At 35.9% G+C, this 17,412-nt stretch overlaps 1 protein-coding gene across 1 annotated transcript; it reads left to right on the plus strand.

Annotated features, from left to right (window-relative positions):
• Positions 1 to 1,962: 1,962 nt before the first annotated feature.
• On the plus strand, positions 1,963 to 16,394 carry RB195_016238 (uncharacterized protein; the record flags this gene model as incomplete). The annotated part of the gene is made up of 6 exons (XM_064207300.1): positions 1,963 to 2,031; positions 5,260 to 5,340; positions 5,821 to 5,918; positions 6,004 to 6,167; positions 16,128 to 16,245; positions 16,331 to 16,394. The coding sequence occupies 6 exons, from the start codon at positions 1,963 to 1,965 to the stop codon at positions 16,392 to 16,394; spliced, it is 594 nt and encodes a 197-aa protein (XP_064063181.1).
• Between the last annotated feature and the right edge of the window lie 1,018 nt (positions 16,395 to 17,412).

The raw sequence follows: 17,412 nt of genomic DNA on the forward strand, positions 1-17,412 counted from the left end.
GTCGAAAATCCATTCGGACGCTCCGATAGGTAATTCATTTCATTCGGCGAATCGCAGGCGTGGGCGGTACGAAATGGTGGCGCATTGCAACTGACGACGTCGCAAGAAACAGCGTTCCTGTATTCATAATTTACGATTCGATATAGGTATACTCCAAGGGAAATCCATACCACACTAGATTTGTGGAGTGATGCCTTAAACAGTATAGAGCAGTAGTATTGTATGGCAGAAACCGGTTGCATCGCACATCTGATGATCACGACTTTTTTCATTTGAAAACGATGACTTGTTTGGAATTCACTGATTGGTTGATTTCAGTTGTTTTTTTTAAAGTAATTAGGAATTTTCTGAGGTATAGTAGGAGGTAGCTGTCTTTTCTCGCCGTTTTCCGCGCTACTGCTGTGAAAACCGAGGAAAGAGGGAGCGTACCTCGTGCAGAAAACGCTGATAAGTTGCTGCAGATCCTTCGACCGGTGGCCAACTTCCACGCTTTGTTCGTGGACGCTAACGTTATGATCAAGGATAGTTCACTTTTTTTTCAAAAAGTGGACCATAGAAGGTTCCAATTACTATATTTCTGCTTGTCTGCCCAAGATTTTGGAAAGAAAAATTTGTTTTTCCTCGAATGTACGCTTCCTGAAGCCAAGGATCATCAAGGATAGCTTAAAACATATTCCAAGAGATATATTAATCTTGTGGTTATATGAAACGGGTGTAGTGTAGCGGTTACAGGTTCCGTTGAATGCACGATCGATCGGAGGTTCGAATCCGCCCTGGTGCTCACCAAGCCTTTCCCATCCTTCCGGGGTCGATAAATTGGTACCAGACTTCTCCGGGAGGATAAAAACACTGACTCGACACATCGTCTAGCCTCTGGAAGTTATTGTACGGGCTAGCTAGACGCTCGTGAACATCAAACGATTCTGAATTTGCAGTGAACGTGGTGGCGCAGGTCCCAAGCGGATTGATAAACGCCAGACACTTTAGCCTTTATCTTTATCCTTTATATGAAACCCCCAGAAATTCATCCATAAATGACATAAAACCTGTGAAATTTGGCATATGCCTCGAGATTTTTGTGGAATCGGCGCCTCTGCTGCTAGAAAATTCCAGTACAGAAAAGTCCTAGGAAACTACAGTAGGATGCGGTGGGCATTCAGTTGTTTGAATGTTCATATCTTCACCATTCCGGGAATTTTCTTGGTTTTCTACCACTACTGGATGAGGTACAGTCATTGGTTCTACTGGTACTGTAAAAGTAAAGGTAAAGGTGGGTGTTATCCAGAAATGACATAAAACCGGTGAAATGTGTGTGAACAGAAGTATAGTCGGATTAAAACGAGCCGAAGCTCGCTGCAGTTGCGAACGACTCGGACCAGAGCGAGAGAGTGTTGAGTGGTTTTAGCGAGGGTCCCACCGGCTATTCCAAGCGCTTCGGGCGCAGTCGCCAGCGCACGCTGTTTCGAGTTTCAAGTGATTTTGATCCGACTATATCTGGGAGGATTCACTTGATGGGACTTCAGCAGAGTCAGCTTTTTCATGGAAGTTGGGATTATCTCCACTCGTTGGAGGTAGCGGGTGGGACCCTCGCTAGCACCACTCAACACTCTCTCGCTCCAGTCCGATTCCTTCGCAACTGCCCTTATTCCTATGAGGGATAGGCGTAGGTAGTAGAAAATGGCAGCGCTACGCATTATCTGCGCCGCTCTACCGCATCATTTTCCTGAAAAAAAGGGAATTCAGTACCAGTTTGAGCACAGCGACATCCAGAACTCTCTGGATCTTGAAGTAGAGAGATACGTTGCTGTTATGCTGTTAGCGCGGCATGTGTGTGTCTGTGTGTCTGTGTGTGTGTCAAACGTTTATTGTGGGCGCGTCTCGACGGCTGATGAACCAGTTTTCTTCCGTCCGCACGCATCGCCAACGCCAACCCCGGGGAGCTCCTCCCTAACCGCGCGGGTAATGCTGTACCGTATCACGTGCTTACTACTCACGCTCTTCTGTTTTTTACCACAACAAATTACAGCTAAGGTTTCTATGCTTATCATTCTCATTCTTTTTTTTTCCTTGAAATTATTTTTTCCATAGATAGTTCTGGAATCGATTGCGAATACGTGCAAGGAAATGAGTTTCACTTTGGTATTGTATCGATTGTAAAGTACATGAGCTGACTCATTTGTTGAAGTATTGGGAAATAGAGGAATTCCACACAAATTCGGGAATATATACGAATAATTTCCACGATAATTATCTATTACGGCAATGGCAACTATTCAGGATTCAAGTCCAGTGCAAAGAACGTTTGATCCTATTCCTGATTTATTTTTCTCCGTACCTAAGACACTTAAGTACCCTAGTGAAAATAATTTAATTATTGAGGTTATTTATTCGTTTCCTTCTACTCTCCCGGAAAGAGTCTTTATAACTGAATAAAACGACCCGGGATTCATCCCGGGAAATCTCTTAAGCCCTTAGGGTCTCGCTAGTAATCCTGAGATCATTTCCGGAAATGTTGGAAAACTTCAAAAATTGTAGATTTATCTTGATAAAATCAGTTTCCTTATGAATTTTTTGCTCAACCTACTCTTTAAAACCTTGTCTCAGGAAAATCCTACTCTTATGTTCCTACGAATCCTACGAAAAACACCTTTAATTACAAATTCTTAAGGTTTTTTTTAAATTTTGCAACAACACCGCTGAATATATATTATCGACTTCTTTCCGAATCCATATTCCTATTTGAAAATGCTGCGCTACTAGCTTCTACGTCCTCTAAAGTGAGTGAAGATGAGTAGAAACATATTTCCCAGGACCCGATTTTACATCGCTTTGAGACATTGAAGGAATAATTCGCTCAGAACTAATCAAGGATGAGACTCAGTGGACTTTTCTGGGAATAAAATATTCTGACGAACAAGTAAAAATTACTGTTGTGTTTTTGGGTCCTCTTGGGGTTTTACTTGTTTACTTTATTTTTTCTTCCAGAATTTTCTCCTTTGCGCTTAGCGTCGTAAATTCACTTTTCGTTGGAGAAATAGGCGCTTATTGTTACGAACCTTATTCATTCTGTAAAAAATCAACTAATGTTCGAAATCGTCAAAAATTCCGTACACCTCAAGGAATCACAATTTTCTTTTTTTCCTCACGAGAAATCACAATTTTCTCTTTTTTCTTTCGGAGTCATTTGGATTTTAACTTATTTAATGGTAATAATAATAAATTTAAATTAAAAAAACTGATGTAATAATAATGAATACATGAGACGTGAGTCTTTGTTAGTCTGATTAATTTTTTTAAACTTTATTTTTCTATATTTAGTGTTTATTAACAATTATATGGCTGCTAAGAAAGTTATGTGGTTGTGAACAGCGGTAGAAGAGAGTTCATACGCTCAGCTGATGTCTGCGTCAACATTGACGCATGCGTTTGCGTGACGCAACGCGGCGCAGTGCAAAGCACTTGAACTCTGATTAGGGGGATATTCGCGGTCGGGCTGGATGCTGCGCTCTCTGTTACACTTTTATTTCCCTTCGGAATCATAGCGGACATCAGTAGATATCCTGGATATTATCCTGGAGCCGATTTTTTTCCGCGTCCAGATACTCGAAGATGAAAATTACTCCGGGAAAATGTCATGTGATTGGTAACTTCACCGGTACTCGACTATGGCGCGTTTCTAACACGCTAACACCATTTTAACATTATTTCCATCCAGAACCGGTTCCCCTGGACCGATTGAATCAATCATAAAACAAAACAGCAAATTTCGTAGTGCATCCATATAAAAAATGAAGCCAATGGAAAAACTCAAAGATAATCGATGATGCTTAGGAAGTTTCCAGTCACTTCAGTGACTCGAAGAACAGTGAACTCACTGAAGTGGTTTTTTTTCCTGCATGAAACACTATTATGATTTTTACTAAGAAGAGAGTTTCAAGAAAAAAAAAGAAGAGGAGTTAAAGAAAAGAAAAACAATTGGAACAAGAATGAATGGAATCCGAAAAAAGTCCTCAAAACTTGTCAAAATGTAATTTTTGACTCACCCTCACTAATTCTCTTGTTCTCCTCTCATTTTTCTTTTCCTCTTCACACGAATCACAAGTAGATGTAAGAAATAATAGTTTAGAAAAAGTAGAGCTATTGAATTTGTTAGCAAATTTTACCTCTGAATAAAAAAAGAACAGAAACCTCTTTACTTGATACGTAAACGAACGCTGACATCAACGTCCTCGGATTCTCTTTGAAACAGTCACTTGTTTAATTAAAAAATTAAAGTTAAATTAGAGAAAAAGAGTTAAAAATTGAAAATATCAAAAATTAAAGAAAATATTAAAGTTCAATTTAGATGGAGAAAATATTGAAGAAATAATGTTGGGATTAATTGAAAAAAATTTTTGATTTATTTCTTAAAAGTTCATTCTAACCATTTTTTGGAGTAAACGGAATAAAAATTTCATGGAGAAAAATTGCGAGATTTTTCCTTCCACAAATTTCAAGAGGAAGAAGTTTTGCGATAATTACTGTAATTAAAAACCTATTGTGCAATTTTACGTAGTAATAATCACAGTCTTAATTTATCCGTGAGGAAAATTCAGCCGTTAGGCGATGAAAGTTGTTCTGCTTCTGCGGTTGCGCTTTGCAGATTTTATTGATTTTTTAAACGTTGGCTAAGGGAACGACATAAACTTAGAATTCGAAGAACTCGTTAGGTTTGGGAATTATACTCCGCTGATTCGAAGATCCAAGCCAAACAGAGGATCGGATCCGAGCGGAGTATAATGAGTCGAACTTGAATTTCTGCGGTCGCGCTAAGCAACGGTTAGGAAAGTTCCGCGTACATACGTTCGTTCCGCGTGCTCTCGGACATGAACATGGGAATTCCTTGCGACTGGTTTCAGCTCCGAATTCATTTTTCCAATGGAAACTGATAAAAGATAAGTAAAATTAAGTAAGTAAGTAGTAAGTAAAAGTAAGTATAACTAAAAGTATATGAAAAGAATAGTTTTTAAGAACACAATCCCTCTGTATTTATTGATCCACTGCAACGTCCGAAGATGAAAAGAAGAAAGAAAAAAAGAAAAGAAAAAAAGAAATAGAAGAAAAAACACTTGAAGAGAAGACCCGATATCCATTAAACAATAGAATGATTCCTTATTCATAAAAAAAACACAGACACACACAACAAAGAATTCTGACCACATCAAATTGAACTAGAACTGTATTGATCTGATCTACTGATCTACCACCGTCAATATTCAGGTAAAATGCCCGCCTTTTTCGAATGGCCATATCTTGGAGTGCGCCTTTGAGTGCTGTCCCTCGTTTGAAGGAGCGGATCAGGTACGTAGTTTTTTTTTTCGGATTCGAGTTAGCTATAGCTATTAATTTTTCTTTTGTACATTTCTTTTCTCTCCGGATATTACCTATTTCCCCTTATTTCTCTCTCTTTCTGGATTTATCAGTGAATAACATCCATTTCACCTGATCATCCGTTAATTTCTAGAAAAAAAAGAAGAATTTAGAAGGATAGAAATAGGAAAAAGTGGGGAAGAGAAATTCTTTGAAGAATGATGCTTTCTTTTTTTCTTTTTCTTTTCTTTTGACTTCCAAAACCCGCAATTGATCGTTACTAGAGGGTGAATCTATATTAGGAAGAATAATTGCGCGTAAAATTTGCATCTAACTGCTAAAATTCGTGCTACTGGTTATTGTTGAGGAGCGAGCGGGTCCCAACACGAACTCAATGGCGTCTTATGCAGTTCACTGTTGGCGCTGGACCATCTAAATTCGATTATCATTAGTTTTATGAATAATTCTTAGGGATATTACTGTTGCGGTCCGGAGGAGCGAGCGTTGATCGACAAAGGAGTCGAGCATAATCGGGCAGAGCGATTTGTCGCCTACGGAAGTACGTTCCAGTAAGTTTCAACCGGTTTTTTTTTGTGGATATTTTCTTTGTATGACCTTTTTTTTCTTAGAAAAAAAAACCTTTTTTTTTTGCAGAATCGATTACACTCTTCTTATAATAGGATTAATTGTTTCGATTGTGCTATCTATTCTTCTGTCCTTCTTCTGTTGTCTCCTATGTAACGGTTGTTGGTTACATCGTCGACGTAATCCGCAAATGTACGAAAGTGTCCACGAGAGCGGATGGTATCCACTTTGTTGTGAGTTTTTTGCACAAATCAGTTTATTTTTCGTTCTACTAAGACCTAAAGATTTTCTAGTGTTTTTTTTTTACAAATTTTCCATTCTTTTTTCTTCTTGAATCCCACACGGAATGGTTCCATAGTGAATGGTGATATAAAAATGAAAAACCGGCTCGTCCTACTTCATAAATTGTTACAGTCGAAATTTATCCCGTGACGACTGCCTTACCACATTTATTTCGCTACTGTTTGCTTTTTTTTGTAAATGTTTACAGTCGGTCACAGCTGGTTTTTGACGGGTACCAAGTGAGATTTGCTAGGTGTCGATCGATACGCATATTGTGCATGTGAACATTGAACCAACTTTGTATATCCAGTAGTTTGATCTAAATTCACCTCGAAAGAAAGTTCAAACCTGATCCATCGATCTGATCGATACCGGTTACCGTGGAATATTTGATCATTTTTCAGTGTGTATTGTCTTTTACAATGAAGTGCTCTGTAAAGTAAACAGTATAAGTCGATCGGAGCGTCGGAAGAGGGCGCACACTTTTGAGGAAACCACCGAAGGTGCAAAACGATAACTCACATGCACTTTTCATCCGACGACATTTTATAAGAAGGATGATTTCATAATATAAGGATTTTATAAGAATTATTTACTATTCAAAAACTATTCAGTTATTATTTATTAGGATTATTTTATAAGATGAGGATTTTATAAGAACATTTATGATAGAAACAGAAAAATGGTTTTAATTAACAGATGAGCTGTATTTTGAACCCAACAGTAGTTTGGTCAAAATCCTATTCCTTAAAAAAAGGTTCAGACTCGATCCAGAGCGTTACATTGTCCAGTTGTTTACATCTGCGTAGTTGTAAGCAAGGAATATTTGACCATCTATTAGAATTTTTTCACCTCCGAGTGTGGTTTTTTGTGAAGCTTTGCACTATTTTCGATAATTTAAAGTCGAAACTATCTGATGAAACCTCAGCGGAAGTAGTTCCAGTGAATTTTCTAATTTTATAAATTCCAAATTGATAAATTTTCAAAAGTATTACTAATTCGAGAGCGTTATACTAAAAATTAGTGGTTGAATGAGTTCAAATACAATCGTGTTGCCTTTCTTGTTTACTTATGTACTGTTTACAAAGTAAAATATTTGTTTATCTCATCTCATTCAATCACTTCAATCGTCTTTTCACTATGTTTTTGAAAAATATTTGTATTGGAACCAAAAAAAAAGAGGAATGAACCCGACTTTAATTGCTCCACATATCATTTACTATTGATTTTCAACTATATTTGGAAAATTTTTGCTGTTACCTGGAAATTCCTTGATTAAAAGAAGCAAACTCGTTGACTCTCGAAGACTAACTCGGGTTTGCCTCTTTTTAGTGTTTTCTGGCTCCAAGTTCCGAAGTAAATTCTAGAAGTAGCGTTGTTTTGTAGTGTAATTTGTTTATATTTATCTTTTTTATCTTTATTTACATTACATATTTATTTATCTTTATTTATCTTTTTTATTTTACCCGTTGTGATTAGACCGACCGGTTTTATGTACTCTTCTGTTCGTGTCAATCAATCGATATAACACTAAAAGTTTGTGACGATTTCTTTTTCCGCAAAGTGTACACGCGATTATTTGCTAATCTCTCGAAAAATGCGATCTTCTATTTGCAAGCATCGCTGGTTGCACATCGTTTGACTCCGACAGAGTTACTTGGATCCTGGAAATAATAAGGTCAGGCGGGTAGCGTGAAATGATTCTTCAACGCGACAAAGTTCTTAATTTGAATGAATCTATTTGTTGGTAGTTGAGAATTTTTAAAATTTCCGTTCGTTATGGATCCTCAGCAACATCTTAACGTTACGATTATCCTCAAAATCGATAAAGTGTCTGTCGTTAGTCAATCCGCTTCGGATGCGGCTCCACGTCTACTTCAATTCAGAATCGTTTGAGGTTTACGAACGTGTGACTGGCCCATACAATGACCTTACCGCCAGCGATTCTTCGAAAATCCATTCGGACGCCCCGATAGGCAATTCATTTCATTCGACGAATCGCGGGCGGCGGCGGGGCGCATGGGTGGCGCTTTGCAATAGAGGACGTCGTAAGGAACCGCATTCCGAAGCCGCCTGTTTACAGTGATGCAGGGAGAGATGAGCGGGTAAAGTTAAAGGATAAAGTTTCTGGCGTTAATCAATCCTCTTCGGATACGCCCCCACGTTCACTTTAATTCAGAATTGTTTGAGGTTTACGAGCGTGTAACTGGCCTCTGCAATGACTTGCGGGGTTAGCCGATGTGTCAAGTCAGCATTTTTCGTCCTCCCAGACAACTCTGGTACCAATTTATCGACCTCGGAGGGATGGGAAAGGCTTGGTGAGCACTGGGGCGGATTCGAACCTCGATTCGATCGATCGTGCAGGCAGCGGAACCTCTAACCGCTACACTAGACCCGTTTCATATAACCACAAGAAAAATATATCTCTTGGAATACGTTTTAAGCTATCGACATGTGATCCTCAAGGGCTTCAGGAAGCGTACGTTCGAGGGAAATCAAATTTTTCCTTTGAAAATCTTGGACAAGCAAGCAGAAATAGTACCTCCTACGGTCCAGTTTTCCAGTTTTTTTACCTTTATAAATCCTTAATTAGCTCCCCGGGTTCACTTGAAATCGGCTCAAATTATAAAGAAATGGATCAATGGCCGAGTATCCGATGAGTCCTCGTTGTGAACGTTAGGAATTTGCCCGAGTACGACCCCTCCGCCACAATCTCCCACAGTTCTGGGAATTGACGAATCTTATCCGATTTTACAAATGGAGTTTCCCCCTTTATGCATTTTCAATCAAAGAATTACCATGGAGAGGAATGAAAGAAAAAGAAGAGTAAGATTGAACGGATCGTATGTGGGAGGACCTTTGGTACGTGAGGTATGTAGTCGGCCAATCACAAACGAGCATCACATGTTCGGCGTAGGCGGGACAAGTTGCAAATTGTCGCATAATTTTTTGCTTCTTCGCACAATAAAGATTGGTTTTCATGCAATTTCTTGAAGTTTTCTTTTTTTTTCTTGGCTGAGGACCATTTATTGACATTAACACTTTTTTATTGACATTTGACGACTCACTGCAATGGAAAAAAACAACGTAAAACCTTTTTTTTTAAACTTGGAATGGTTGTTTGAAAAATACGAAACAAAGTTTCCTCAACATACAATCAACTACAGTTGCAACTCGGTCGTTCTATGGTTACTTTGTGATGTGCTTTTCGGCTTTTTCTTCATTTTGTCTCTTTTTTTTGTTTAAAATTTATAGCCGATCCTAAAATGGGATGGATGGGGAACTTTTTAGTTCTTAGATCCAACCAGCAAGCAGTTATCTGCTACGTGCCGCCGCTTTTATGTTTTGCTTTTCCTTCCTGGGCAAGGGAAATATCCTAGAAACTGGAAATGCGGTACTGTATAGTCCTTTAATTTATGAGTTATTGAAGTGAGTTTAGTCATACATTCACGTTAGTCACTAAGGCGCTGTGAAACATCAGCATTAGTTCTTTTCTCAGGTCTCTCACATGTTTGCCGCTGACTCAGAAATTCCTTGAAAAGAATTCTTTGAAGAAAATCTTTGAATCGGTTCTATGTCCTGAACTTGAAATGACGTCTTTAATGCACTTGTTCGGGGAATTTCCTATTTTCCTACTTAAGAATAACCTAAAGCGAAATTTTCGAGGATGAAAATCTGCATGAAAATCCAGAAATTACATCGGGGGACACAGCAGAGTTGCTATTCAACGACCAAATATTTGCGAATAAGCGTTCGTATCCTCTTACATCTGTTTTTTTCCCGGGCTTTTTTTGAAGTAGGATTTGAGTATTTGTGGAAAACATTGCAACACAGTAAGATATCAATTCGAAATCACCCATAGATGTAAAATGATAGTTTCTCTCGTTTCATTTATGCTGAAAATGCGTAAATTAATTTGTCAAATTTAATCAAATATCCCTAGAATTCCTAGAACGAATACAGTTTCCTGGTAATTTTCCTCTTTTTCATGCATAATCTAGAAACAGGTCAATAATTGTAAGTATTTGCGGTTTTTCCTTTTTTCGAATACAAAGAGAATTCGCGTTTGCTATTGTAGAGAAAAGTCGAGTTTGCGAACGGAGACGGAATGAAGGGGGTGGGCGGGGGAGGGAAAGGTTCATGTATGGATCAAGAAAAATAATTAAATAAATTCAAATGAAAAGTAAATACGTACAAAAATGAATAGAAAAATAGCATAATAGATGAATATAAATAAATATAATTTGAATGAAAGAAAACTTACGAAACTAATTTTGCATAAAGTTACTCCTCCTGAAAAGAAACTGCATTCATAGACGGAATTCTAGGAATTATCCAATAAAGCCATTTTCAGTAAAATAAGAAAAAGTGCTTTTGTTTTTTTTTTCGAATAACGGGCTTGCGGAAACATACATGGCTTTTCCAATTTTTTAGCGTTCAATAGATATAGTTTTGTTTTTCTTTTTTTAAAAAGAAATTTTATAATGGGATTTCGAGAGCATACATGGCTCTTCCAATTTTCATTCTCTTTTTTTCCAAAAAATTATCACTACTTATAAAATATTCTATTGGATGTAAAATAAATATGTAAAATATTCGACTGTCTGTACAATAACTTGCGACATCTCCTGTTTGAGAGACGCATTCTCTAAACCTATCTTTTCCTGAAAATCAGGGAACGAGAAATTTTCAGTGTTCTGTAGCTCATTGCTGGATTATTTCCCGACTTTTTTTGTAATATTCAGTAGTTTCTATCAAATATCCTACTTCTAATTTTACTGGAAACTATTGGACATCTGGAAAAGTCGACTCTAATCGATGATTACAGAAAAACTAGAAAACTCCACTAAAAATGTAATATCGATTAAATTATTAGTGATAAATTATTAGTAGTTGATATTATCCCAGAGATAATGCTGGATTTTTGTGTCCAGGAATGTTCAAGGCTAAAATTACTGTGGAGTCATTGGGATAATTCGATTTGCGATCTTTATCGTGCTCTTTTTTCCCGAGAATCTCGTTAAAGTTGCATTTTGAACTGGGTTTCCTAATCGATTCGAATTCCACGCTGATGACCCGAACATCTGTCCGTCCGCTATTTCACCACCATTAGTTCAGTCAGTCAGTCAGTCCGAGTTATTCGTAACGCCACCACACCCATCCCGAAAAGAACGCAACGATGACGAATCGATGTCAGACACCTTCTCTCCGGAACGAACGAGAAACGAGGCGATGCGACGGGGACATAAGTCGTATGTGGGCGGAAAAAAAGACAGTTAAAAAAAACCAGTGAATCCTACATGAGCCACAGTGAATGTCCACTCAAAAACAATCGGCTCCTCCTACTTCATAAATTATTACACTATTTATTTATTTATTTTTTATTTTTTCATTTTTTAAAATTTTCTTTCTATCATAGAACTAAACAGTGAATCCTAGATGAGCCAAAGTGAACGGTCATGCAAAAACAACTGATTCGTCGTACTTTATAAACTATTACACTATTTTTTATTTTTTTTTATTTTTTTTAAACTTTCTTTTTATCGTTGGACTCAACAGTGAATCCTACATGAGCCACAGTGAACGGCCACGCAAAAACAACCGACTTGTCCTACTTCATGAATTATTGCACTTTTTTACTTTTTCATTTTTTTAAAATTTTCTTTTTATCGTTGACCTCAACAAAAAATAATCGGGTCGTCCTACTTCATAAATTATTACACTATTATTTTATTTTTTATTTGTTTTTATTTTTTTATCGTATGACTTCCTTACCGCATATATTTCACTACTGTCTCCTTTTTATTTAATGTTTTACATCACAGTTTTTCTGCGTTCCTTAGGATACTACAAGTAAGGTCCTGACAAGAACGGTCAGACCCCGTATCCAAGATATCTATCCCCAGTAGGATAAATGCGGTGGAAACGAAACCATCGTTGACTTCTTTTTCCAGTCATTCTATCAAATCCCATTTAATTATTTTCTTGACGCAAACTCGGTGCAGCTGGAATTCTTTGCAAGACCTACCCGTCGTTTTTTCGCTGAAACACACTTTCTGTGTGCTGAAACGAGTGGAAAAGTTTTTCCACCGCGGTTGTCCGCGGACAACGTTTTACTGGATAGCAATGTATTTAACCAAGACACATTTCCCGCTGAAGCGCATTTATCCGACTGGAAATTTTTTTTAGTGGATGCAGTCTCCGGAAAATGTAAGATTCGTGAATATTTTTTATTCTGAAGCAAAGAATTTGATTGGGAAATTCTGAAGCCAGGGAGAGGGGATTCTTCTCGACGTTCTCAATTGATTCTCTTTCCTTCGATTAGGTTTAAAATTCAAGGAGAAAAATAGTTGGTGCCTAGTTTATTTGGGATATCGAAATGACGCCTGAATGTATTTCTCTTCAAGAATTTTCTGAATAAAAGAGTAGAGTATGCACTCACGTGAAAAAAGTCATTTAATTTTGTAATTTGAAATTTTGAAATTTTTTTTGTAGTTTCCGAAACTAGCATGACTTTTTAGTTGAAATGGTCTTGCTTTTAACACTTTCTTGAAGTTGTCGTATAAGTCAAATAAGTCAGGATGTTTGAAATGCCATGAAAACTGGGGATACTGAGAAAATAAGACTTTTTTACATCTTCGATTTTTTCGATTTTCTGAATTGAGTGGATCCATTCGAGTACACATCGTTCTCTTTCAAAGAAAAAAAAAATCTTTTTTAAATACCCAGAAAAGCCTAATGAGACGGCGAGGTCATGGACTGGAAAAAGGTTATGTGGTGGTCGACACTGTCAGCTGTCGGCAGCCTTGAATCCGTTCGGATCTTCTCGGGGAAATTTCCACAGAATTAAAGTGTTCCGAAGAAAAAAATGATTGGTTGAATTTTCAAGCACAAAATAATAGGGCTGGATGTATAGAATAGAATAACATAGAATAATAACAAAGAAGAAAAAAAGAACAAAATAAAATTTATTATCGACGAAGAGACACCAAATTCCCGTTGTTCGAGCTCAATTCCAGAAAAACTATGGAATTTTTTTTTTATTTATTGCGAGAATGTAAAAAAAAACTCTATCCAATGTTCATATTCAGAACTATGCACCTCTGCGATATTTATCCGAATATCACGGACGGGACGAAAAAGATGAAAAATAAACGAATATTTATCGGGCGGCAAGAATCCCTCTTCCCTCCACCGTTTTTTTCTTTTCTTTCTTTTTTTCCTCTTCTTTTCTTCCCTCTTCTTTTCTTTCCTCTTTTTTTCTTTCCTCTTCTTTTCTCTCCTTTTCTTTTCTCTCATCTTCTTTTCTCTCCTCTCTTTTTCTCTCCTCTTCTTTTCTCTCCCCTTATTTTTTCTCCTCTTCTTTTCTTTCTTTAAGGCATTCCATTTACCGCTGCACAGTACTTGGAAAAATATAGGGTTTGAGGTTGGCAATGGGTTGTCTCCATTGCCTTTGCGTTTAAACTACGTTTATACTGCTTTCATGCGTTTATACTTAACTAAAATCTAATGTAACCATAAAATTAGTCCACCTTTAGTGTATTTTACTATTGAAATACTACGAAACTACTTTTACGAAACACGTATCTTCTTTTAACGTCAGAATGGAAGAAATAATGAAAATAAGGTAGTTAGAAGTTAGAAAATCTCATGTTTGGACTAATTTTGTTGTTGTTGTTGTCGATAAGCATGGAATGTGATCGACATTGATAAAAACAGGTTTCTAGGCTGACTTATTCGGCTACCGCTAGATAACAAACAACTTATTCCTATTACAGATAAAGTTAAGATTTGAATGATTTCTGGAAAAGGAGAAAGAAGAGGAAAAAATCCCAAGTTAAAGATAAGCAAAAAGATTTTAATTTTAAGGAATTTTTTTAAAGTTTCCTACTGAAAATTCCCAGAATGAACCGTTTGGTGTGTAAATAGTACCTCTTTATGGTATTCGTAGTATTCATATTCAAATAAAAATAGATCCTAGAAACTTGCTTGGCTAAAAAATTAAAATTTCCTCTATTAATAAATTAATTAGATTGAATAAATCAATATTTCTTCTATTTTCCTTAATTTATGTATTTTTTTAACGTTCTACTTTCTTTCTCCTTCTGATCCAGGAGTTTTTCTGCGAGCGAGCGAGCAACGAATACGACTAGAGTCCATTTGACACAACTTTTTAGCGGAACAAGTAACAACTCAGAAAAAAAAATCTCTCCCAAGAGTTTCGTGGAGTTGATGCTCCTGTACGGATTCATTTCTGAGTTTTCTGATTTTTCTTTTGTTGTTGACAACAACAAACAAACAACATCACAACAATATTCATTCATTCTTTTCGCGATATAATACATACAAGGTTAAGGTTGTCCTATCGAGCGCGTATTTTAAGATGATCGTCCGCATTCGACCGATATCTCAAATGAATTCAAATCGATCATTCGATAGCGAAGCCTTTTTCAAAAGCAAAAATGGCAGTAAAGGATAATAAATAATAAATAAGTACAAATAAAGTGCTAAATACACAACTATAAGTAAAAAATGGAGTAAATAAAAGTAAATAGGTGATAAATATAAAAAATATATATATAGAAATAAATATAGAAAAATAAAATATGTTATCATTTCATAGAAATGTATTAATCTTATTAAATGATTTTCCAACATTCAGATATTATTGCATTGGGTCCCACATGGATTCCATTGGGTCCTACGTGGATTTCTAAGGCACAAACACTACGAATAAGTAATTTATTGGAAGAGTCAGATAAAGAACGTAGATGACAACAGATAGCACCTGGATTTAAGGATACTGTACGGTGTGTAAATCTCATTCGTCTTGGATGACAACCTAAGGACGCTGTGGCTTACCAGCTGCGCTCATCGTTGAGACTGACCTTTGTTTTCCTGTTTGGGACTTCTGGGTACTGTAGTTGGTAGGATATCGAGGATTGGCAAGGAGTGAGGAGGAATTTGATGAGATGAACGTAGAATGAAAGACTTGGAGCCATTTTCAGGCCTTAAATAACAATTTAAAAAAATAATAAACGGATAAAAAATTATTGAATAACAAATTAATTAGTAAAAATTAATAAAATAAAAATTAATAAGTTAATAATAAATAATAGAAATGATGTCAGGAAAATAACGGCAAACCATAAATAAAACTTCATCAAAACGTATGAAAAACAGAAAAAAACCATAAATTCAGCATAGAATGCTGGGGTTTTAATTAGAGAAAAAATTTGGAGAAAAATTTAAATCCGTGCAAAATAATAAATAATAATAGATCTAAATTAATTAATAATTAATTAATAATTTAGATTAAGATTAATAGGTCTAAATTAATGAATAATTAATTAATGATTTAGATTTAAAGTATTTCTGCACAAAAACGCTGCTCATTCTCTTATTGCGATTGTTATTTCGAAAGAATAAAAATAAATGTGAATAAAAAAGAATAAAAAATAAGTAGAGTAGTAAATAGAAGTAATAAACAAAGAAAATGAGAATACAAAACCAATCCTTGCTCATTTATTTATTTCCTCATTTATTCACTTATTTTTTACATGGCATGTAAAGGCCTGTTGTGCTTATTTATTTATTTCTTTATTTATTTATCCTTTACATGACACGTGGTGCTGAAATGTTTAGAATCAGTTTTTTTATTCAGTTTTTTTTTGGTTTAGTTTTTTGCTTTTTATGTTATTGTTTTTATTTTATTTATATTATTTATATTTTTGAGTTTTCATATATAGTTTCATCCGTTAAAAATAACTAAAGACTAAATTTTTAAAAACTAGTCAATATTAAAGTGAAAAAAAGAGAAAATAAACAAAAAATTAAATTAAAGTAAAAGGAACAATCATTAAGACTTTGGTCATACAGGCACATTTTTTTCCCATATTTTCCTCATTCAGGCGGATTTGGGATCCCAATGGGGACGGTTGTGTTCTCCACGCATCCACCACAGTATCGGGACGATAGCGAAATGTATCACGGATCGTCCACGTCGAGTTTGCCATCGTCAAAGCAGAGGTTTGCCGATCCGCCATTATTTTGAGGAGGCGGCAATGATTTATTTATTTATTTATTTAGCAAAAGCATATCCATGAATATTTAGAGTGCGTTTTAATCCAGATGGTACTCCACGAGGAGTTCTTAAGAACGGCCACGAGAATTACTGAAACGATCTTATTGATGGTCAAAAATGTGTATTATAAACATGGATTGAGATAGAGTTTTGATTTTGTTTTTCGTTCGAAATAAAATTTTTTCACATGTATTTGTTTTGATAACTTGTTTTTGTTAATTTATTTGTGTTTCTGCTCTCGTATTGCTGCTTAGTCGTGAAGCAGATGATTTAATTCCATGGATTAAGGAACGTAAACAATCGTGATGTCGTCGTCGTTTGTTTTGGTGAGTGCTTCGAAGTTTCTTGTTGTCTTCTCGATAAGTATGCTTGATGGGATTTTTTTGTTTACTAGTTAGTGTTTTTTTTTGTTTACTAGTTATGAATGAGAAGATCTATGAGCTTAAAATGTCCATGAGTCCATTTACGTATATTTAGTCCAAGCCTAACTCTCGAACCATAATTTGCTCCACATTTTTCTTCTTTTTCTCTCAAATCACATGTCATTCCTCAGTTTTTAATTTTTTTAACGAAAAATGAATTATCTTTATTTTTTATTTTTTAATTCAATTTAAATTTTGTTTCACTACTTCCAACTTACTACACTACTTACTACTTTACTTTAACTGCTACTAACTACTTACTTACTTTACTTTAAGGAAAATTTTTTGAGAAATCCATTTTACTAGATAACCTGATTCTCAGAGTAGGTTACAGCTGGATTTCTGTACAATTTCTAGCACCATTACTGTCACGGAGATATTCAGATGGCCTACAACAATCGACCAAATCGATCGAATCGATTGACGAACGTTGACGATTGAGCGTTTACCACAGAAAAATTCTGATAGAATCTAGATTTTCTTCAAACTTAAAAGTAATTAAATTATGGTCCTTATGTCATAGTACACCTACGATAAAATCGTCGACGAAGAGAAACTGATGTCCCGAGTCGTGTGTGGTCGTAAATCTTCCCGAGTTTAATGGAAGCATTGAAAATTCCAAAGGTATGAATAATTTGTCAAAAAAAAAAATGTTGGTGCAAGAGAAAAATGTAGAAGTTTTCTTTGATT

The sequence above is a fragment of the Necator americanus genome, chromosome V (assembly GCF_031761385.1).
Source record: "Necator americanus strain Aroian chromosome V, whole genome shotgun sequence".
Lineage (NCBI taxonomy): Eukaryota > Metazoa > Nematoda > Chromadorea > Rhabditida > Ancylostomatidae > Necator > Necator americanus.